The following is a 23439-nucleotide window of genomic DNA, read 5'->3' on the forward strand; positions in this document are numbered from 1 at the left end:
AGGGATGACTGAGAACAAATGGAAATTCTCACTGACTTCTAGGACTCCTGAGGCAGGTAGGAAAAGTTTCCAATTTTTTTTTTCTCTCATTCCCAGGTTCATTGGCAACATTTCTGTGGTTCAAGGACTGCTAAATTTGTGTCTTCTCACCCATCTTAATTAGGCTGGGAGAAGCGAACTGTTTTTCTTTTACTTTTGGTTGCCTCTGTGTGGAAAGCTGAGAGTGTGGTAAGATAATAGCTAACAACCACATGGTGCTGATAATGTGCCAAACACTTGGCCACAAGGTCCCTAGGGCTTTACTTATATTGTGTTTTAATCTTCATAATTGCAGGGGTCCTATTATAATCCTCATTTTATAGATGATAAAACTAGAGTGCAGAGAGGCTTAGCGACTTGCCCAAGGTCACACAGCTGATGACTATTGGAACCAGGATTTAAACCCAGGCAGTGTCCATACTCTTAACCACACTGAACCTTCTCCAAATATTAATTAACATTACTGTTAATTACTGTTACAAAATAACAATATTTCTGAGTGCCAAGGTGAGACCCCAGAGCTCAGTCTCTTAACCACCATGCTAAACTTACCAGCTGGGTTACCTTGGACATTCATTTCCCTCAAAGCTTCAGTCATAACAACAATCCTTTACTAAAAGCCCATTCCATGTGGGGTACTTCCCCTTATTCATCAACATCTTGGCTAACATGTCCTGAGCACTTTCTATGTGCCAGGCACTGTCTTAAGCGCTTTATACGTTTTAACTCATTACATCATTGTATAATAGCTCTGCAGGGTTGATCTATTTTCCCCATTTTTGGAGGAAGAAACAGAGACACAGAGAGGTTAAGTGACTTGGTCAAGGGCACACAGCCAGGAAGTGTGGGATTTGAAGCTGGGTGGCCTTGCGGATTACCTGAGGGTCCAGGCTGTTGTAAATGCTTTGGGAGTCTTTGGTGCTGTTAGCAAATATTTCCAGTTCTCTGTGTCCAGGCATCTGGAGGGATTGTACTTCCTTATCCCCTTGAATTTAGGTGCAGTCAGTGAAACATGGAGGAAATGATGGCTGTCACTTCTGGACATAGCTTAGCAGCCAGTGCAGTATTCTTCACTTGTCCTGAAAATCTTAGGAGCACAGGTGCTGTCTCCCTTCGCCCGGGTCCCCGAGTGCGGATGACATAAAGCAGAGCCCCATCAGCCCCACAAAGGACATGTAATGTGAGTGAGAAACAGACCTTGTTGTTTTGAGCCACTGAGATTTGGAGCTGTTACTAACACAACCAAGTGCAGGGTTTCCCATCCTCAGCACTATTGACATTTTGGGCCCAATAATATTTTGCTTTGGGAGGCTGTCCTGTGTGCTATGGCATGTTTAACATTTTTTGCCAAGTGTCTTGTTAGGGGCAAAATCATCTCCGGTTGAGAATGACTTCCCAGCCTACCCTAATAGTCTGAGTATCCTGCCAGTCCTAAGTAAACCCCATTTAGGCATGATTTCTTTGTTTTTTCTTTCTTTCTTTCTTTTAAAGATTTTATTTATTTATTTGAGAGAGAGAGAGAGAGAATAAGCCGGAGGGAAAAGAATAATCTGAAGCAGACTCCATGCTGAGTGCAAAGCCCAATGTGGGGCTTGATCCCATGACTGCGAGATCATGACCTGAGCTGAAACTAAGAGTCGGACGCTTAACTGACTGAGCCACCCGGGGGCCCCTATTTGTTTTAATATGCTGTTAGATTCTGCTAACATTTAGGATAATCACGTCAATATTCATAAATAAGATTGGTCTGTAATTTTCTTTTTGGTTCAATCTTTATCCAGTTTCCATGTCAGTGTTATGCTAACTTCAATAGCATTTTCCTTCCTTTGCATTGCTTGGAATAGTTTAAGTGGCATTGCTATTATCTGACTGTAAGGGGGGAAGAATTTCCCTGTGAAACCATCTACAGGGGAGGCCCTACAACTGCTTTCCTATTTCTTCTGTGGTAACTAGTCTGTTTAGACTTGACATCTCTATAAGAGTCAATTTTGCTAAGTTGTTTTTTTTTTCTGGAGAATTATCCACTTCATATAGGTTTCCTGATCTGTTTCATACAGTTGTGGCTCAGGGTTTTAAAAGCTGGGAAGTTTTATAAAGAAGTCTAGATTTTTGGGGTTATTTGGGTGGCTCGGTCGGTTTAGCTGGGATCGAGCCCCGCATCAGGCTCCCTGCTCAGCAGGGAGTCTGCTTCTCCCTCTATCCCTTCCCCCTGCTCATGCTCTCTCTGTCTCAAATAAATAAAATCTTAAAAAAAATTTTCTAAAAAAAAAACCCAAACAATTCTAGATTTCCATCTTTTCTTTAAAATTCCAAGGATGTGGCAGCACTGGGCCCTGCCTTCCACCTTGAGACAATCTGGTGGATCTAGGTAAATAGCTTTCATTTCCTGTTTCCACCCACCCCCGCTATTATCTTCTACCAAACTCCTGGCATATGAGTTTGTGATTCCTGAGATAAGGAATTAGGTAGAGTCTGCTGTTTTTGTGGTTGTTAGGGGCTATAGTGTAAGGGACCTGAAAGAATAGATAGGAGTCCAAAAATAGAAAAGTTGAATGACCCTGTCTGGGGCACAGACTAGGATTTCAGTTATCAGGAAGGACTTGCTGACCTCAAAATAGTGCTCAGCTTGTGACCCTAAGCTTCAATTCACATCAATAGGAAATAAAGCTTTTCCTTTCATTCCACATTTCGAGGGAATGAAGGAAGGACATTAAAACGTATTGAGCTCCCTTTCTCTCACCGAATCCTTACAAGAATTCCCATGGGGTGTCATTATTCCCATTTTACAGGCAAGGAAACTAAGTCAAAGAGGTGTCACAAAGCTAAAGGATGGTGGAGACAGGATTTGAACCTGGACCTCTCTTCAAAGCTCATGCATAGTTTTTCCACTACACTAGGCATTTCCAAACCAGGCTGCTCATCACTGGGGAAGGCCCTCTGACCTATTTGAACAGATTTCACAGTGGGGCCCAGAAGAAATCTATGTTTTAGCTAATGCTTGGTGCAGTAATCTGATTACTGCCTCCCCTACTAGAGGGAAGATCCAGGAAGGCAGGGACCATGTCTGTCTGATTCAGTGACACAGGGTGGGGGGCAAAGTGTGTGCCGTGCGACCGAATGTACAAACTTCCCAGCACTGACCCATGGGCCAGCTGCAAAGGGCTTGTAAACTATTTGTGGCAAATCAGCCGGAGCAGTTCTCGAACTTTTTAATGAACATTTTAAGAATTTTTTTTTTTATTTTTTTTAATGTGCATGTTGGGGCCCCAACCCCAGAGATTCTATACTTGAGAAACACAGGTATAGTGATATACAATTTTAATGGCTTGCCCTTTCCCCAGAGGTTTTGTTTTTTGTTTTTTTAATTTTTTTATTCTTATGTTAATCCCCATACATCATTAGTTTTAGATGTAGTGTTCCATGATTCATTGTTTGTGCATAACACCCAGTGCTCCATGCAGAACGTGCCCTCTTTAATTCCCATCACCAGGCTAACCCATCCTCCCACCCACCCCAGAGGTTTTTGAAAGGGGTTGAGACAGCAGGCATCACAGAAAGAGAAGTCTGGGGGTCTGTGAGGACAAACTGCCTGTTTCACCATTTGGGCAAATCATCAGAGACTGAAGTGGATGTGGAACCTTAAGGGAGAAAGTCTGTGAAGGGGGGCATCTGCCAAGGTGATAAGCCAGCCAGAGGGTTCTTCTGGGCATTAATTATGTGCAGCAAAGAGAAGAAATCATTGGTCGCAACAATTAGGGCATTTTTTTGCATTGGCGTTCGGCCTAACTCGGGTGTGTGTGATTGTAGAGATGGTTTAATGTGACTGACAACATGTGCTTGGGAGTTGGGCCAGCACACAGCACCCTGCTCACCGACTGTGTGAGCTTGCAGGCATTCTTGATTTCTCTGTGCTTCAGTTTTCTCATTTTTAAAAATGGGGCCCTGACCACCTACCTGCAAAGATACCGTGATAACCGAGACAATGTGGATGAGTCAGAGCGGTGCCTGCCAAGTGGTGGGTTCAGAACCAGTGAGGCCAGTTACTCTTACCTAACTGCCTGCCAGACGTGTGTGCTACTCTGTATCCCAGGGTCTAATCTAGGTTCTGGCTCAGCAAATGTTGAATTAATGAGTAAAGGACAAGGTGCTAACTTACAAACTCCAGGTAAAATCATCCATCAGATACCATGTTCCATAATTTACCTCAAATGCATTGTAACTTCTTAGAGTGAGTATTCGATCCAGTAAAGGCTGGGGAAAGTTAAGTCCATACACCAAGAATGCCCTCGTTAGGAGAGAATAAAAATGTGCTTCTGGGAGATGTTGTAGGTTTGATGTAAGATCCAATCCAATATAGGGGCACCCGGGTGGCTCAGTCGGTTGAGCGTCTAACTCTTGGTTTTGGCTCAGGTCCTGATCTCAAGGTTGTGAGATCCAGCCCGGTGTTGGGCTCCCTGCTTGGCGCGGAGTCTGCTTAAGATTCTCTCTCCCTCTGTCCCCCCTCCCGCCCCCAGTTCATAATAAAGATACAATCCAATGTATGCAGGGGCTGCAACCAAGCCCTGGGCTCCACTAGTGAAAGGCTGAAGCTCCTGCAGCTCAGCCAGGGCCTTAAGTTCTTGCTGACATGACCTTTCTGCGTTAATTGTCATTATGCTCTCATTGGCAAGTCCGTGTAAGACTGAAGAGACCTACCTGGGTCCTTCACACCCCCCAGGGACTGGCAGGTGGAGTGGCACCCACTTTGCAGCCAGAGAACCTGGGTTTCACATCCTTACCTTCGCTGCAGATTGGCTGCATTATTTCACCCCTGAGCCCCAGCTTCTGGCTTGTAATATGGGGTTAATGCCTCAGTGCCAGGAGGTACTCCTTGTCATCTGAGGTTCCTCCCTTTGCTCAAGGGTTCTTCTCCCCAGATTCCCATCCCCCAGGCCCGCTTTGCTACAGAAACCCAACGTCCTTTATGAAGCCCGGTCCAGGTCCAGGGATTAAGCTCTCCACCTCACAGCCCAGGAACCAGACACTTGGTGACCAACTGCCATTCTCAGACACAATAAGGGAGATAGGAAAGAAGAACACAGTATATGGGTTTGTTTGTTTTTTTTATTTAGACATGGAATTTTCCTTCCTTTTCATATAACTTATCTAATTAAAATATTCATCTTGGTAGTTACCACAAAAAAGTAACATAGAAAATTGTATTTACATTTTGGGACCAAAATACAAATGAAGAGCAGGATGATACCTTGCTCCTTTCCCTCCCACTTCCCGGAAAGAGAAAGCCCCAAAGAAACTGCTCATTACACCAAGGATCACAAAGGGTTAATTTGTAATTTGGTGATTTGTATGTAGTGTAGCACAGGAAGAAGATTGCACACGTTTTCACAAATGAGACCAAAGGTTCAACATCATCCTGTGTGTCTGCTCTGCAGCCATTTCAATAACCAGGTAAGAAGGTTGTTCAGAAATTCGGCTTTTTCTCTTCCCTCCTTACCCTTCTCACCAAGTCACATCCCTGATGCAGACACTCTTGGAGGGGGAGGAGGGAAAGATCTGGCTCGAGGCAAACAGGGCTGATCAGAAATCTGTATGTGCTAAAAAGGGGTGGTGATGTTGGCATGAACAAATGTGTCCTTCCTTCCCTGCCTGCCTAAAAACTCCTAATAAAGGAAATGAAATCCTACACAACTGAATCTGCAGTATGAAAAACTGGTTTCAATGACCAAGACTTGAACACACAGCCAAGAGACAAAGTCCAGCTGGCGGACACTTACAGGAGGAAGTGTCTGGCCCCTGACCCAGACGTTCACTTGGCTGTTACGGAAGAGGCTTCCTAACACCAGATCTGCAGAGCAGGCCAGGGCTGGGTGGGGGTGGAATGGGTAAGACAAAGACCGAGAGAAATAGTGTTTTACCCAACTAAAAAACACAGCAAATGAAAACACAGCGACACTTGTGTCCTGTTGCAATAGGCAGCCTGCACAGCAACGCACACTGCGGGTTCTGCCGCACAGAGTCTCTGCTCGCTCTTCACAGTCAGCCTGAGGTCTCCAGGATGGTTAAATGCAGTGCACTCCCTATTCTGGGCTTAGAGGGAGCTTGTCAAGGGGACTAACTGCCAAGCTCCTGAGGCTGTCCTACGAATCATGCCCGCCGTCTACCGCGTAGGTATCTTAAGGACAGGCACCTCAAATGTCTAGCATCTCCTTCCCCCTGGGTCCCAACCAAGTGGGTTCCTGTGAGATCAGTGCTCGTCAACAGCCGAGAAAGGCACCGACGCTGCCCTCCTAAGTGCTGATCTTGCTCCTATGTCAGCTTGAAAGGGAGATCCTCCCTTCCCCAACCTGGCGGGTGTCCTGGCGGCCCTCCCCCATCCTGACACTACAGCTCAGACACTTCCCCTAAGTTGGCCGTTCCCTCCAAATTCTGGTTTAAACACTCAAAAAGTAGAGAGCGCTTCAGCTGCAAAGTTCTCTGCAAAGCATAGCAAATTCTTGTGCTCTTCCAATCACATGATCTTACCTTTTAAAAAAAGGCAAAACAAAACCAATTTTGAACACAGCATTACAACTTTTAAAACCACTCACTTCTGTTAGCAGTTCACAGGGAACCAGAGATTAAAGTGCTGGCTTCTTAGACTCTGAAGTTGAATGGGGGGGTAGGGGCACAAAAAGCCCTGCCTTGTGTGTTCCCCCCCTGCTAGTGGGGAGAAGGAAAAACAGGGGAGGGGGAAAAAAACCCTAAAGTTTTGAATTAGAAATTGTAAATCGTAAAAATGTTGGGGTTCTGTGCAAATCGATCCCCCAAGGCTCTGTGTCCTCTAGTGAGCCTCAAAAAAGTGGCAACTGGCAAAAAGGATGGGCAAAGACTCTAGACCTTTACAAATAACCTCCTTTAATAAATACTATTTAATGAAGAAAGAGATGCACCTGCATAGGAACTCAAAGCAACACTGGGAAGGGCCTCAGAGGTGAGAGGTCTACCTTAAACACTTCGGGTCTCCATGTCAAGGCGCCCCAGTAGGACAGACAGCCCAGGACCCACTCCTGGCCCTCCGTGCAGAAGGCACCACACAGGCTCTGAGGACACCCAGCCCTCCCTCTGGACCAGAGTCCCCTCAGAAGAGCTGAACTGTGACAGGGGAATGGCTTTCACTAGGTTTTTATCTAAATTTAATAAAGGACCCTGAAAATAAAAGGCTAAGTATATGGTAGAGGGCCTTAAAAAAAAAAAAAAAGGAAAAAAAATACTGGGGTAATATAAATACAATCTGGGGGCAATATTTATTAATTAAAACTATGTCTTATAGTTTACAAAGAAGCTAATTAACAACAAAAGTATAATTGACCTTAAAATCCTCAGTAAGACTGAGGCTTCACATCTTCTTCAGAGTTCTGAAGTGTTCTCCAGGCCTCGGCCAGCAGGCTCACAAGGGGCAACACCTGCGGGCCGTGTGGGGTTCGGAGCCCGCAAGGTGCCTCCAAGCAAAGGGTCCTGGTCTCCTTTGGAAGTTCCATTCCCCAAGCCCCAGTGTCCCAGTACTCCTCTCCACAAATTTCATCTCCAAGGCAAGTCCTCAGTTTATCGTCGGGAGAACCTGTTCTTGAAAGCTTTAATCGTCTTGGCCATCATTGGGGCGATTTCTGTGAGAAGGGAAATAAGGCAGCTGCTTCAGCTCGTGGCACTCTGGCCACGGACCGTGAGCGGCTGACGATCAAGGCCCAGCCCTGCTGCTCTGGGGTCCGTACCGGCAGACCAAGGGGGACACGCAGGCGCCCTGTCTGGCACCACAGCAGAAGAACGGCCTGTCGGAGCACCGCTGGAGCGCCTGCCGGGCCCGTGACCACCTCACCAACCCCGAGACCCAGGCTGACCACCCCCGCCCGCCACCCCCCAGGCTGTGCAACGGGCGGCAGAACTGCGATTCACTACCTCCAGATGCTCAAGGCCGTTCTGAGCCAGTTTCACTCTGCCTCCCCAGTATCCAAACCAGCAAAAAGCAGCCCTCTCACTCCCGTCTGCCCAGGGCAGCAACAGGGCCAAGACCAGCTCCACGTAGCCGCCACCTAAGGATGGCGAGCCTGCCCTCCTGAGAGATTAACCCGAGCACGGCCGAAGCTTACGCCACGACCTCTACCCGCCCAGGGGCCCTGGAGTGCATACAGAAGCCTGCTCTTAGGGGAGGACGCCCCCTTAGAATACCGAAGATAGTCTACGGTAATACACCTAATACAATACAAAATACACACAACTAGATATAAAAAATAAATACTTGGAAGCTGGGGGTTATAGGTTTTAAACCCTCCACACGGACTGTCATTGAGCAGTTAACAGTTACGAACCCCACGTTGTTATTACTCGGAAAAACAGGTTTACATTTAGGTTTTAAAAAAAGGGGGGAGGGGGCAGAGCGCCAAAACGAATATTCAGTACGATCATTACTCGGAAGATCCTTGTGTATGACGCACAAAGCGGGGGAAGGGGGCACCGGCACTCGGACCAGCTCCGTGCAGAGCATCGGACACGTGCCTCATCTAGCCCACACAACGTGACGCAGCGGCCGGACGTTAAAGGCTGCAAACACCAGTTTTGAGGTACGTGAGCATGAACCCCGAGCTACTTACTCTTCACAGTCGGCTTCCTAGGGTCATAGGACACAGTGCTGAGCACGGGAGCCAAGTGGGCACCGCTGGTGCTCGGGCCATCGTAGGCTGGCTCCTCGGGGCTGCCGCTAAAGCTGTTGCAGCTGCCACTTGCCGAGGGGGCGGGGCTGTTTCCCGTGGGGTACGGGGCTGGCTTAATCCTGCAACACAGAGCCAGCTGGTTAGGCCCAGGTGTGCGAAATGTGCCCTCGGCCGCAGCAGCCTGGGGCTGGCCTGTCGGAGGAAGACCCCGTTCTGTGGCTCTGCCCGGCCGACCCTAGCGCCCCCGATTCTGGCGACGGCTCAGAGATGGTGCCGTTCGCCCTTCACTATGGAGGACCTCAACTAACCTCACCCTTCGAGTATAAATCTTTTTCTGAAAATGCTAGTATGACTGAGCTTAGGTAGTCATCACAGTAGCGTGGTTCTTATTTTTTGTTTAAAGTAATCTCTACCATCCACCGTGGGGCTCAGATTCATGACCCCGAGACCAGGAATCGCATGCTCCAATGACTGAGCCAGCCAGGCGCCCCAGGCGCATGGTCTGTTTAAATGGGGAAAGGGAAAGCACAAGGGAGTGTCTCCCAGAAGCCAGGTCCTGTTCTCCATTTAATCTTTACCCTCCCTGAGAGGCAGGAATAATTATCGGCCTACGCTGCAGTCGTGGACACGGAGGCTCAGGGTAGGTCAAGTGCTGAGCTGGTCAAGGTCGGCCTCCAAAATCCACTCTGCAAGGCCATGCTCTCACCCCCAAAATGAACTGCTTCCTGCCCCTGGGCTGCCTTGTAGGGCTGAATGACAAGCTCCTGGGGCTCTTTTCCCTGAGCACATAGAAACCCTGAAGTTGCCGAGCGCTTACCTAATTTTCTCAGGCACAGCTGCTCCTCCGGTTCCAAACTTCTCCTGTCTCCGTCGAACATCACGAGGCGGTTTGGCCACAGAGTTGACAAAGGCCATCTTTGCTTGTCGGCCTATTGAGAAATATGGAGATCAATACCTGCCTTTTTGAGCAGAGATCCTACTGTGATTTTAATAATCTACACTATTAAGAGATAAAGGCTTTTCAGGTGCCCCCAAAGCCAGGGGATTATTAACCCTGAAAACCCCTACAGATAGTATGTGTGGTGGCAGAAGATACAGCCCATCCCTGCCCTGCTTCTGCATAAGCAAGACAGATTTAGGAGTTGGAGGCTACATCAGCCCGGCCCGCTAAGGCCCTGCAGTCAACCAGAGCACAAGGCTCACTGTTTTGCCAGGTCGCCCCATCCCACCAGGGTCCCCCCCGCCCCGGGGACCCTCCCTCCCCCGTTACCTTTGGGCTTATTGGCATGTGCAGATCGGATATTCTTGGTCAGCACTCGTAGCCGCTGCTCCCGGGCATCCTGAAGCCGCAGGTACATCTCCCGCCACGACTCATACTCTTCTGGCCTTTCTTCCTTAAAGTCTCTGTGACAATGAACTTTCCATAATTGATCTGTTTCTTCAATTAATACCTAAAATCAGAACCAGGGCATCACGTATATGCAAGCACTCTGACATATCTCTTTTCCATCTTAATTACCTCAGGGTGACCACTTTTCTCATGGTTTTTTGGTCCTCATAGTAGTATTATATTAAAATACCATGGTTCTAGAAAGTCACTATATTAAAACAATGTTAAGTGTGAGGCATTGTACTAGCTGCTTTTGGGGGGTTGTGGGGTTAGGAGAGAAGACAACATAGAAACTAGTTGAAGACCAGGTTTTTGGGGCACCTGGGTGGCTCAGTCCGTTAAGCGGCTGCTTTTGGCTTGGGTCATGATCCTGGGGACTTGGGATCGGGCCCCACATCCGGCTCCCTGCTCAGCGGAGAGCCTGTTTCTCCCTCTCCATCTGCCTGTCACTCTGCCTACTTGTGCTCTCTGTCAAATAAATAAATAAAATCTTAAAAAAAAAAAAAAAAAAAGACCAGGTTTTTGCTTGAGGAAACTGGTGACCGGTAGAACTGGGATGATGACACACCCAGGCAAGGGGACCACCTAAGGATGATCCCTCAGAATTAGAGACAGCCAGCTAATGCAATCAAATGCCTATGTGTCCCAGCATTATAAGAAAGACATTTGGTCACACTGGAATGTCTCTAGGAGACACCTAGCCCATCTGTGCTCTTTTTTCTTTCTTTCTTTTTAAAGAGGGGAGGGGCAGAGGAAAAGAGAATCTCAAGCAGGCTTCACGCCCAGCACGGAGCCTGACATGGGGCTTGTGACCCTGAGATCATGACCTGAGCTGCAATCAAGAGTCAGATGCTTAACCGCTTAACCGACTGAGGCACCAGGTGCCCTTGTGCTCTCTTATATTCACCAGACACCTGAATGTCCACACAAAGCTCTGTCCCTGCCCTGGGTCCCAGAGGCTGGGCTGCCAAAATTCTCCCCTGCCCTCTGTGGCTAGGCAAGCTCAAGAGAAGGGTGGGCAGTGGGTCCTTTTAAAACCCATCTTGAGGGCGCCTGGGTGGCTCAGATGGTTAAGCGTCTGCCTTCGGCTCAGGTCATGATCCCAGGGTCCTGGGATCAAGTCCCACATCGGGTTCCCGGCTCAGCGGGGAGCCTGCTTCTCCCTCTGACCCTCTCCCCTCTCATGCTATTTCTCTCTCGCTCGCTCTCTAAAAAAATAAATAAATAAAATGTTTAAAACCCATCTTAATTTGATGCCAGAGCAGGTGCTAAAAGTATGCATGTTTCAAGGCCCGCAGGCAAACCAACATGCCCAGAACAGTGAACCGGCCACTGCCACCTGCCCTTCACCCACTGCAGACTCAGAGACAAAGCTATTTCTGGAGACACGAGCCAGAAGATGGCCTTCTCTGCACCCAAACAGGATACTCACGTGATTGTACTCCTCTATGCGGTATAGTTGATCAGGCGTACACCTCTCCAAAACGGGTTCAAGAACAGAATATGGGACACCACCCACTTCAAAGATTGCTGCAGAAAATCAAAGGTGAAAGTGTTGAATATTGGCCAAGCCACCCAATGGTGAGGTCCCACTGCCACAATGTGTTTTAGAGCACGAGAAAAGCATGTGACTTACAATCAATGTTGTTTTTAAGTACCCGGATGCACTGTTGGTGCAAGGTCATCATTTTCGGGAGATAGGCACATTTGGAGCCAGAATACACCTGCATCTTAGAATTCATTCTTCGTCCAGTGAATCCAGCTTCTTCCTCTTCCTGGGGTGAGGAGAGCGCTACAGGGCAAGGAAGACAAGACTGTTTGTTACAAAGGGCACTAAGTTCTACAGGGAGAGCTCTCCTTCTCTCCCCCTTCCTCAGCCTCCCAGTGCCCTTTCTCAAAGGCAACCAATGCTACCAGTTTTGTGTATTCTTCCATCAAGTCTATGCAAAAATAAGCAAGTATGTATTTTATTCCACTTTCACCAATAACACCCACTATCGTTGTTCTTTCATTTATCACATTTTAGAAATCATCCCATATCCAACAGACTTTCCACATTTGTTCCAGCTGCATAGGAGGCCACTGTGTGGACGAACCATGGTTTAGTGATGGTCTCTTGTGAGGGACACTTAGGTGGCTTTTAGTTATTTTTCTATTAAGAACAGAACTTTTTTTTTTTTCCAGATCAAAAGCTCACGGAGAACATCAAATAAAGGGCAGCTAGTAACGGCAGCAGCTAAGATTTACCGAACACTTAATATGTGGGAAAACCCAGAGTTAAGAGCTTGACCAGCATTATCACTTTTAATCCACTTAACAGACTTGTGAGGCAGATACCATTATTGTGCCCACTTTTAGTGTATGAAACTGAAGTCCAAGAAAATTATTACCCCAGTTCACAGAACTTGTAGCCAGAGCTGGGATTAAACCCAAGCCATCAAACTCCAGAGCCTGGAAGGCTAGGAAGTGCACCAAAATCTTAGGACATCGTGAATAAATTATCATCTTTTTTTCCATTTAAAAAAAATGCTGAAAATTACCTTTTCGCTTTGGTGCGAAGGAGGCCATCAATTCCAGGGTAGAAAGTGGCCGGTAGTTGGCCTGTATCATGGGTAATGGGAGGTCTGGCAACACCGGCAATGCGTCCGCAGGGACCTGCAGAGACAAGACCAGTGAGTGGACAGCCCCCGCGTAGGAGCACAACCTTCTGCCCTACAGCCCGTTCTCAGCAATGCTGACGAGGCAGACAACTTCACAAGCAGATCCAGGCTGCAGGGGGGCCGCCAGCCAGGTCTGACACCACCAAAGGCAGGAAACAGAGACGGGCGCAGCACGATGGGATGTAGGAAATACCCATCTTGGGTGCTAGCTGCCCTGGCAGCTAGAGAGGCCTGGAAACAAATTCAACAGGCCACGTAAAAGCCAGCCAGGGAGTTCGGCAGGGCCAGATGCTCCAGCTGGGAAGCCACCAAGTGGCTGAAGGGCTTACCTTTTTCGGCTTGGCTGAATCAGCTCCAGCTGGCTGAAACTTCTCTGACTTGTTTTCGTTCACTTTAGGTAATTTCTGAACTGAGTCCAAGTTTTTATTAGTGCTTTTCGAATCATTTTTTTTTAGTCCTTTTTCTCCAACAGTCGTGGCTGAGGTTTTCACAATCTTTTTCTTTTTCTTCCGGGGCTGGTCATAGCTGAGGTATGACTCAAAAGACATGGTGGGCTGCTCAAATTCATCATCCATATCTGCCTCCTCAACCTTAGGGAGAGAGCTCACTGACTTTCTGTCTGAATGAGAAGTTTTTACTTTCCCTTCTGAAGTCTTTAGGTTGTTAGAAACCCTGTCTTTCACCTTGGGCAGCGGGTCTCCCGCCCCCTTTCCTACGTCTAAGCTGTCTAGACTCTGCTTGTTTCTGTCCGATTTGGTTTTCTCTGCGTCTTTGTGCTTTGGCTTGTTTTTAAGGTGGTTGTCTGAAGCGACTTCCAAGGGGGGTAAAAACTTCTTCTTGGTGCTGCCCTCTTTCTCCTTCTCTTTTTTGACACCACTAGAGGGCGGTTTCTCCTTTGTGCCATCCCCTGAGAGTGGCCTTCGGTGTTCCTCTTTGGAGATGGCCTTGTGTGATTTCTCCCTGCTCAAAGACGACTTCCCATCTCCCCTGGCATCCACCAGACGTTTTTCCTTATAAGATCTGTGTTCCTTGTTCTGACTCACAGGCCCTTTCCCCTGGGGATCCCCCAGGTGTCGGTCCTGACTAATCCCCAGTCTGTCCTGAAAGGCATTACTATGGCCTTTCCCAGGCTTCTGGTGTGGAACAAAGGGCTCGTGGTCGTCCTCCAAGGATCTGTAATGGTCCATGGACATCTGATGGGGACTGGCAGACGATGGAGGGGACTGAACATGGCCATAATCAGAAGATTCGTGGTCTGAAGAATAAACTGGTGAAACTCTATGGCACCTCTTTCTCTCATCTCTCCTCTCCTGAACGTGAGACACTTTGTGAGTTCTCTCGGGTTCCGAGAGTTTTCTGTGTTTTTTCTGCCTGTGATCAGGGCTATAGGATTGGCTGCTGGAGGCTTTCCAGTTTTCCTGGTAGTCCCCCTCTATCTCCTCCTCCTTCTGAACAGCATCCCTGGGGCGCTTTCGGGAATTGCTCTTCTCAAAGTCCTGTTCATCAGGCTCAGTGTTTCTACAATAACAGAAAAAGCAGATAGAGCAGATATAAATTGCAGTGTAATCCTTGTTCAGAGGACAAAGTCACAGAACCTGAACTCACAAAAAGAAATGAAAAGGATGCAGAGTTAGAAACAAGGTCTTGGGAAGAGGATGAATATCCTGCTCAAAGATACTCAACTAAGGTTTGAGATTGGGAAAACTCAAATAATTCCAGAAACAGAAAATGATGCATTTAACTGCAGGATACAAGATCAAATACCTTGAGGACATGAAAAATGCCTAAAAAAATTTCAACACAGGGGTGCCTGGGTGGCTCAGTTGGTTAAACATCTGCCTTGGGCTCAGGTCATCATCCCGGGGTCCTGGAATCGAGCCCTGCATGGGGCTCCCTGTTCAGCAGGGAGTCTGCTTGTCCCTCTGGCCCTCCTCCTGCTCATGCTCTCTCAATAAATAAATAAAATCTTTCAAAAAAAAAAAGATAAAAGATTTTATTTATTTATGGGCACCTGGGTGGCTCAGTCGTTAAGCGTCTGCCTTGGGCTCAGGTCATGATCCCAGGGTCCTGGGATTGAGCCCCGCATCGGGCTCCCTGCTCTGCAGGAAGCCTGCTTCTCCCTCTCCCATTCCCCCTCTCTCGGCAGTGAACACAAGCAGACCTGAGTCGAAGGCAGACGCTTAACGACTGAGCCACCCAGGCACCCCAATAAAATCTTTAAAAAAATTGAAAAAAACATTTTTTTTTTTCCAATACGGGGACATATTTAACTTGTTACATAAAAAAAGGGGTGGTTGTTTATATAGTTTGTTCACAATTATATAAAAATGTCTTTTATAAAGAGGATAGGGGGCCTGAGCGGCTCAGTCAGTTCAGGTCATGATCGCTGGGGTTCTGGGATCAAGCCCCACATCTGGCTCCCTGCTCTCTCGAATAAATAAAAATCCTAAAAAATAAATTAATTAAAAATAAATAAAAAGAGGGGAGAAAGAAACATATCAAAATGTTAATAATGCTTATGTTTGGATGGCAGAATTACAAGAAATTTTTATTCTTATTTCTATTTTTTAATATCTTCTAAAATCCTATAATGATCACTGATTATTTTTATAATCAAGGCAAAATAAATATTTTATTTATTTATTTTTAAAGATTTTATTTATTTATTTTAGAGAGTGAGAGAGCACGAGAAGGGGTGGAGCACAGGGAGGAGAGGGAGACAATCTCCAGCAGACTCTGTGCTGAGCACAGAGCCAGACAGACTCGGGGCTCGATCCTAGGACCCTGAGATCATGACCTGAGCTGAAACCAAGAGTTAGACGCTTAATGGACTGAGCCACCCAGGCACTCCCAAAATAAATATTTCAAATAAGAAGGCAGAGAAGGAATAATAAAGAAAACGTATCTGTCTGTAAATATTCCAAGTGCCAGCTTTAACCATGACGCTGAACAGACCTACAGAATAATGTTCTTACCGTTCCACAGGAACCAGTTTCTTCCACTGGGCCACCAGATCCCTGGCAAAACTTCCGACGTGCTCGTGTTTTCGCAAGCTATTTACTGTTTTCCCAACTCCGGTCTCCTACAGATTTGACAAAAGAATTGTTAGCGGTAGAACTAGGCTCACAACTTTCTAAGGAAATAAGGCCTCTTGCTTTGAGAAACTCCTTCCTAAAACATACCTTGCAAGTCTCAGTACAGAATTACTTTGTGTCTATGCCTCAAACCTCTAATGACACACAGTAGCAAAGCACACCAACCTCAGAAGAGGAAAACAGTGTATGAAAACACTTCTACAACTATAACAATAAATAACAAGAGCGATTACAGCAGGTGTCAGGCACTGAGCTGAGAGCTTTTGCATACAAACCTCAATGAGTCCTTACAACAACTCTGTGAGGCAGGAATCTATTCTGTTTTACGTCGAAGAACAGCCTAGTCATAGAACTTGGATTTGAATCCAGGACTAGTTGATGGCCAAAGTTAAGGTGTTTTTGTTTTTTTTTTTTAATTTTAAGATAAAATTCACCATTTTAACCATTTTATTTTATTTTCAATTAGCAATAATCACACCTCGGATAAACCTCATTGGCTACAATACTGTCACTGAGCAAGGCTCACTTTAACCTTTTTAAAGTATACAGTTTATTGGTTTCCAGGACACTCACAATACTGTGCAACCATCACTACTAATTCCAGAACATTTCCATAACCCTAAAAAACCCCATTCCTCCCAATTCCCCCCACCCCTTACCTTCTGTCTATAGATCTGCCTATTCTGGACATTTCACATAAATAGAACCATACAATACATGGCCTTGTGTCTGGTTTCTTTCACTTTCAAAGCCCATGCTTTTGATCTTATTGTACAACCTTTCCAGTGGGAAGGGGATGGAATGTAGTTATATAATATGTAACGCTTCTTACCGCAAGAATGTCTACTGTAATAGGCAAGGTGGAGAGTTTCTTCAAATATTTCAAGAGCTGCAGAGAGAATAAAATAAACACTAATTTCTATAAAATCATAATCACTCACTGGAACAAATAAGAATAATATGATGGTTAAGTGCTTAGTAAGTTCTATGTGTTGTACAGTAAGAAGTATGGTTATTATCTCTATTTTACAAGTATGAAAACAGGCTCAGAAAAGTTAAGTTACTTGCCCCAGGATCCAAGGGCCAGATGTACTCAGGTCTGTGACTTCAGATCCCCTGCTTTCAACTACTATGTAACACCAGGGGGAGGTAAGACTTAGATAAGAGAACCGAACCTACCAACTCTAACAAAAGTCATCAACAACTATCATTGCCCCAAGTTGAGAGAGAATTTCTGAGAAAGGTGCCAATTTAGGGAAATTACCCATGGACCCAGCACAGAGGAAAGCGAAATGGAGAAGAGGTTTCTCCAGGAAAAGGGTATCATGGTTCCAGGAAGAGTCACAGTTTAATAGAACTGTTTTTTTTTAATACAAGTGGGAATTTCAAGACCAATTTCAAGTTACCAGAATCAGAGGTTTGCTGGTACAAATTGTGAACACAAAATCTCTGGGTAGATTAGACAAGTGATCTGGGTTTGGCCACACTTCCTTTCTATAGTTCTAAAACTAGGTCAGAATCAGGATAGCAGAGCTGTTGAGACAGAGTTTCGGAGTCAGAGACAGGCTTCAGTTTGGTCCTGTCATCCCCCTGCCAGGTGATCCCGCGCAAGTCATTAACCTCCTTGAACCTTAGTTACTTCATCTGCAAAATAGGAACTGATCCTGTCTCTTTACAATTTTACAAGCTGTGAGGATTCACACAGACAAACCACGTGCAGTCCTTGGCCATAGTGCCTGGAACACTGTAAAAGCTCACTAAAGGCTTTTTTTTTTTTTTTTAATAAATGATTATTAATCATTTCATTCATCAACTGCCAGCTCTTTAAATGTCTACCCTTGATCATCAACCAGATATTCCCCAGCTAATGCCTACTTACTCCATTTCTACCCAAAGTCATGACTGGCTATGCTTCTTTTCAGGAAATGTTTACATGTATATAAACATACTTACCATTCAAGGAGTGGTGCAAAGTACAAATAGTTCAAAATAGATTAACTGTGACTACCTTCACATTTAAGCACCAGGTAACAAGATCTGTTCTTTTTCCATGTGTAGCCCGGGCTATAATTAGTTTGCCATATTGCTATTAGGTAGAGTAGCAAATATGTTTTTCTGGTCATTCTACTTTAATAATTACTGAACTTCGTCTCTAGGCAGAGCAACTGGATCACAAGTGATAATCTTGTTTGGCTGGGAACAAATGAGAAGACAAGTAGTGTATCCAGGGAGTTTCACCTTCATTGTTGAATGAAAATTATCCTCCACACTTCAAATGTGATCACCATCATCAACCATCATCAACCAACTCAGGATAAAATTTATGAGTGTTTCTTGTCACCCAAGCAATAGGTGCAAAAATTAATGCCAATTCCTTTTCTTACAGGAAAATTTAGGATCACTGTAAAGGTTAAAAACTGGTTGTCTCCGCTAATGCCATTCCCTGGAAGGCATTTACAGACCATCTACTCTGTGTCTGTGACTATGCTAAGTTCTTACATGTGTTACCGTATTTCATCCTCATTAGCCAACTCTATAAAGTGGATAGTTTTCTCCCCACTGTAGATATTAAAACAGTCCAGTAAGGTTAGGTAACTTGCCTAATGAGTAAGTCAAGTGTGTCTACAATAGCATGAACTACAAAGACAGGAGAAACATCCAACACAATTAACACTGTCCTTAGAAAATAGGAAAAGAAAATAGAACAGGAGTTCATGTGCCTGGAAACAAAGCAGAAGAGCTCTTCCTCAGTATTACATCAGTAATAGTTTAGAGTCCACAGAGTAAAGGAGGTCACTATGGGGACAGAGAGTCCCAGGACCTCTACAAAGCCAACATATAAGGATGGGGCCAGAAGTCATGGAGGGAGTGTTCATCTCAAAACTTAACACTAATTGGAAGTGTAAATGCTGCATTTCTGCTTTGCTTTGGTTTAGCAGGGGTGACTTGAAAGCAGACAAAACTAAAACCCTGGAGATTTCAAAGTGACTTAGCACAACATAAGAGGAAAAGGGCTTCAGAGCCCCTCTATTTTCAAAGAGGTTCAAGAAAGTACAAAGTAATAACAAGGTAAAAGCACTTTGGGCATCCTCAGGTAGGTGGGCACTTGCTGTTATCAAACCAAGGGACCAACTGCAGAGTTTGCAAGAACTGATAATAGCTCATTGAGAAATGCCAAACATTTGCATGGTACACACTTAGGAATCTCAGTTGTCCTTTGCACACTCCTTCAACCCAAAGAGCAAAAGATGTTCATAATGTTGACCTCTTGTTCTCTACTTGCCATCAAACTGTGTTCTTGGTAGTTTTCACATTCAAAATGTAACATAGGGCAAGTAACTTTACCACCCATGAAAACTGGTTTCCAATTAGATAGTAGGAGCCAAGTGACCCTGGTCTGATACCTTTTCCCCAAGTAAGTCCAGATCACTGATGGACTTAGAGCTAAAACAAAGTTACAGTTAAATACCGATACTTAATGCGAGGAAATCCATGAACATAGGTCTGGAATCAACCCTCTGGCTAATAATGGTTTGAAATTATGAGTTAGTTGCAAATTCAATACTGCCATATAATCATCTTGCAATTTCAAGAACAACCTGTGGGAGCTTGTTGGGTTAACAGAAGGTTGAGAAGAAGGCCAGTGTGCCAGCTTGCAGTTTTCCCTCTGCAGTTAGCTCATTTCTGAATGCCAACTATTGTGCCCTTTGCAAAAAGAATCTCCCAACATTTTCTCATCTTGATAATGCAAAACCAGAAGTTTAGGGTGATTTGCTACCTGGGAAGTGAAAGCCCAAACACTCACAATCATCACTAACAGTTCAAGTAGGATGAAATGCCAACAAAACCTTTTCCTAATTTGGGATTTCATGCACATCAATTACTATAAATGCTACTTCAAAATTTAAATTGTAATGGGAAAATGACTATGGATACTACATAGTCCTTTTTTTTTTTTAACCTTATAGTAATAAAGACCAAACTGGTGGGGGAGGGAGTAGAACATAATACTGCTTTAAGGTTTTAAAAATCAGTCACAAACCTAAAGTGTTAAGGAAAACCAACTAGTGCTCAAAAATAATGACCATTTATTAGATGTCCACAAAGGGTTATTGTAAAAAGAAACTTGTAAATATGTCTGGCCACTAGGTACTGGAGCTGCAATGAAATATAGAACATAAACAATGAAAAGCATTTAAGTTTTCACAGATTTAAAACTAAAATGGCTTCCTGAAGAAGTGGCTCTAGTTATACGTGAGAAGAGTTAAAGAGTGGCCTGATGGTGACATGCTTTGCACAGCCTTTAGGAGGGAAAAAAATCTCATCTATGACAGGCTGGGAACAAGGTGAAGAGAGAAAGGAGCCCTTCAGGAAAAACAAAACAAAACAAAGACCCTGTAAAGAGTGGTGATTAATATCTACTGAGCACTTCCTATAAGCCTGGCCTTCCCCCTCTGACTTGGGTCCTAGGAAGAAGCAGGTGAGCAAACACACTCAGCGAAGTGCGTCCCCAACGTCCATGGCTGGTAAATGGATTAGAACTCAAATCTCACCACCACTTTATCTCGCCTGGCTCCCTCCATTACTTCCTCTTCAAAAGGCACTCTGGGGCTCAGAGATCCAACTCTTAGGAACTGCACACTGTGAGCTAGAGTGCTCACAGAGAATGTCTAACACCTAAGTGTTTTCATCAGTGTATTTGAGTTAAAAAATTTTTTTTTCTAACATCCACTCTCCCAGACACTGAGAAGCTGGATAAAACAAAGTCGAGAGGGGAGAGGAATGCGTTCAACTTCACAAAAACAGTAAAAAGGTTAACCAAAAAAAGCTTAGCACAATTAAAAATGGTGCCCATCACTCGCAGCAACGAGAAAAGGTAGCTCTTACCTTTCTATCAAGGCCAAAAAGAAATCGAACTGCAACTTCTAACCTTTTTGTTTGTTTGTTCCGACTGCAACCTAAGTTTTTAGGTGTGCGTACAGCTAGGGGACGTGAGGTTTATTCTGTTTTGTTCTGAACGGGATTTACTGAGAAAGCGCAAAGGTCCACGTTCTGATATCAAGCCGGAAAGCCATAAAAACGTCTCTCAGAGACGCAGGACCGCACACTGAGCCTAGACCCCATCGGAGCGCAGGCGGAACCGGCTCCTTTTCCCTCGGAACGAACATCCGAAGACACTAGGCAAGCAGGCACGTTTCGCGGGGAGAGGATCGGCTCCAGCGGGCTCGCCCCGCGGGAAACAGCTGGCCCGGGACGCCGAGGGAGCGGCTCCGGGGGCCCGGCCGGCCCGCCGCGTCCGCACCGAGCGCGCCCCAGCCGCCGGGAGCCCGCGGGCGCCCCGGGCCCGGGCCCGCCGAGGCCCCGCGCCCGTCGTGCGCCCCCCGCCCCCCTGCCCCGCGCGGGCAGCGGCCCATTGCCGCGAACTTGCCCACCCAGGCCGCAGCCCGGCGGGGCCTGGCTCCGGGTCCGAGCCCCCGCGGCCCCGGCCGGTCGGGAAGGGGCCGCGCCCGGGCCCGCGACCGTTACCGGGCCGCGCCGCGCCCAACGCCCGTCCCTCTCCGCGCTGCGCACTCGCTCACCTTCTTCGGGTCCGGGTTCGCGGCCAGGCGCGCCTGCAGCTTCTCCACAACTTGGAGCGCCGACTCCGCCGCCATCGCTGTCACTGGCGCGGCCTCCTCGCCGGAACTGGGCTCGCGTCGCGTCCTCGGGCCGCAGCTCCGCCCTCCGTGCATCCCCGGCGGAGACGGAAGCGACTGGCCCCTTCCGGGCCTCGGCGGCGGGCGCGGCGGGGGGGCGCGGGGCGCGAGGGGAGGGCGGGGGCGGCCGGCTGCAGGCCCCGCCCCAGGGCCGGGGTTGGGGAGGGTGTCGGGGGGGGCGGCGTTCCCAGCGCCCGCTCGGCGGCCGCGCGCGAGGAGCCGGAACGGGTGGTCCGGGCGCGCCGGCTCCCCGCTAGCCGCCGCCGGGCAGCTCCGCTTCGGTCCTCGGCGCCCGCAGCCCGAGCCGAGCCGACCTGCCCGCCGTCCAGTCAAGACGGAACGCGGCCGCCGCGCCGGACACACTGGCTTTATCTGTCCTACCCTCGCCACGCCCCCGGGCCGGGGGCTGGGAGCCACGCCCAGATTCCCACCTGTCGGCGGGTCTGGGGCCGACCGGCCCACCCAGCGTCGGCCGAGGGGAACCTCAGCGACCACCCGGGCTGAGCGCGCGGAGCGCCAGGGGCTGGCTGTCTTTATTTCACCCTGAGCGCAACGCGATGGGACGAGTTCTATTATCCCCATTTTACAGATGAGAAAACAGGCTCGGGGAGCCCAAATTAACCTGCGTGTGGTCACCCAACAGGAAAGAGATGAACTTGAAATTTGAATCTAAATGGTTTAGGTCCACTGTGAGGGCACATCTCTGAATAGGTCGAGGAATTGGGAGCCGGAGGGAGAAAGGGATTTGCCAAAAGTCAAACAGCTTAGCTACGTGAGATAATATCATACGTGAGCCTGTGTGTCTCACTTTCCCCCAGAATAGTGTCTGGTACATAGGCACCAAATAAACACTTCTCGAGTGAATGGATGAAAGGCTGTTTCATCTGAAGCAGTAGGACCTGAATCACACCAGCCCAAGACATCATCCAAGAAGCACTAAATAATACTATAATTACTAATAAAAGAACAAGGAAACAGTTGAAAACTAAAAATATCAGCATTGATTACATCTCAGTTGACTAGATCAGATTAGATCCTAATCCAATGTCCAGCAGCAACCTGGCAATGTAGTTAGCCTGACCTCTCACCCTCTCAACCGGTGTGGGAAAGCCCAGATCCCAGTTCTGGGCAAAGGAGGGGGGGAAAATATAGTTTCTTCAAATGAGCTTTCATTCACTCACTATGCTGAGAAGCCCTCCCTACTGTGTTCCCACCACTCAAGCTTGGTGTCCCTCCCTCTGCAACTGACCCCTTTCAGCGTGTAGATAGTCAACTGTTTCTTCTGTCTTGCCACTGGGCTGTTTATCAAGTGCAGTGACCAACCTGTCCAGCTTTAAATCTCTGCTGCACAGCACAATACAGATGATATAATCAACACTGGATAAAAAGTCCATACAAGATTAATGACCACCCACTTGGTGCCCTAAGACTCAACTGTGGGGTGTAACAGAAAAGGCATCAAACTGGGTGTGAGGAGACTTGGATTCTGGCCCTGGTCCTAAAGTCTCCCTCTTCTCCACAGCAAATGCTTTTACATTTTAAATTCCTTCCATTTTGAAAATGGACCATTGGTGTAATGGAAAATAGGCCGATTCTTGAAGCAGAATTGCTGACTAACCGACCTGGCATATACTCGGGGCACATGGAACATTTTGCGCATGTTACCTAGGGAGATCTCAGCAACCAGACTGAAAGGAAACAATGCATGCTGCTAGGGATTACTGGAGAGGGTGCACCCCACTCCTCTGCCCCATCTGTGTCAGCCTGAGTCAGACTTACCTGCAAAGTAAAGAACTCTTACACTTGAGTATATGAATACTTCCCTGATTAGTAAATTATGTGTCATTCTGATTAAAGAGAAAGTTTTTAACCAGT

At 46.8% G+C, this 23439-nt stretch overlaps 1 protein-coding gene and 1 pseudogene across 2 annotated transcripts; both read right to left on the reverse strand.

The window, feature by feature from the left end:
• Positions 1-7303: 7303 nt before the first annotated feature.
• ELOA (elongin A) lies at positions 7304-23436 on the reverse strand. Of its 2 annotated transcripts, XM_045898464.3 has the most exons (11): positions 21448-23436; positions 16701-16757; positions 15749-15855; positions 13103-14291; positions 12654-12768; positions 11750-11905; positions 11546-11643; positions 9994-10174; positions 9541-9652; positions 8664-8842; positions 7304-7682 (listed from the first exon to the last, which is right to left on the reverse strand). In XM_045898464.3, the coding sequence occupies exons 1-11, from the start codon at positions 22144-22146 to the stop codon at positions 7621-7623; spliced, it is 2955 nt and encodes a 984-aa protein (XP_045754420.2). In that variant the 5' UTR covers positions 22147-23436; the 3' UTR covers positions 7304-7620. The 2 variants fall into 2 exon arrangements, with proteins under 2 accessions (XP_045754420.2, XP_054369047.2); XM_054513072.2 differs by lacking the exon at positions 8664-8842 and having other exon boundaries at positions 7502-7682.
• On the reverse strand, positions 16280-16391 carry LOC123860576 (U4 spliceosomal RNA; annotated as a pseudogene).
• Positions 23437-23439: the final 3 nt, after the last annotated feature.

The sequence above is a fragment of the Mirounga angustirostris genome, unplaced genomic scaffold (assembly GCF_029215605.1).
Source record: "Mirounga angustirostris isolate CCGP_5_RB_7025 unplaced genomic scaffold, mMirAng1.0.hap1 SCAF_4, whole genome shotgun sequence".
Lineage (NCBI taxonomy): Eukaryota > Metazoa > Chordata > Mammalia > Carnivora > Phocidae > Mirounga > Mirounga angustirostris.

What these genes read in the sequence shown, in the direction of transcription:
- ELOA (XM_045898464.3), bottom strand. Translation starts at nt 22,146, where the DNA reads ATGGGGATAATAGAACTCGTCCCATCGCGTTGCGCTCAGGGTGAAATA. An exon ending in AAACTGGTTCCTGTGGAACG is followed by an intron (nt 14,292 to 15,748) that starts GTAAGAACATTA and finishes CTGTTATTGTAG; the next exon opens with AAACACTGAGCCTGATGAAC. An exon ending in GCATAGAGGAGTACAATCAC is followed by an intron (nt 10,175 to 11,545) that starts GTGAGTATCCTG and finishes TTCTGATTTTAG; the next exon opens with GTATTAATTGAAGAAACAGA.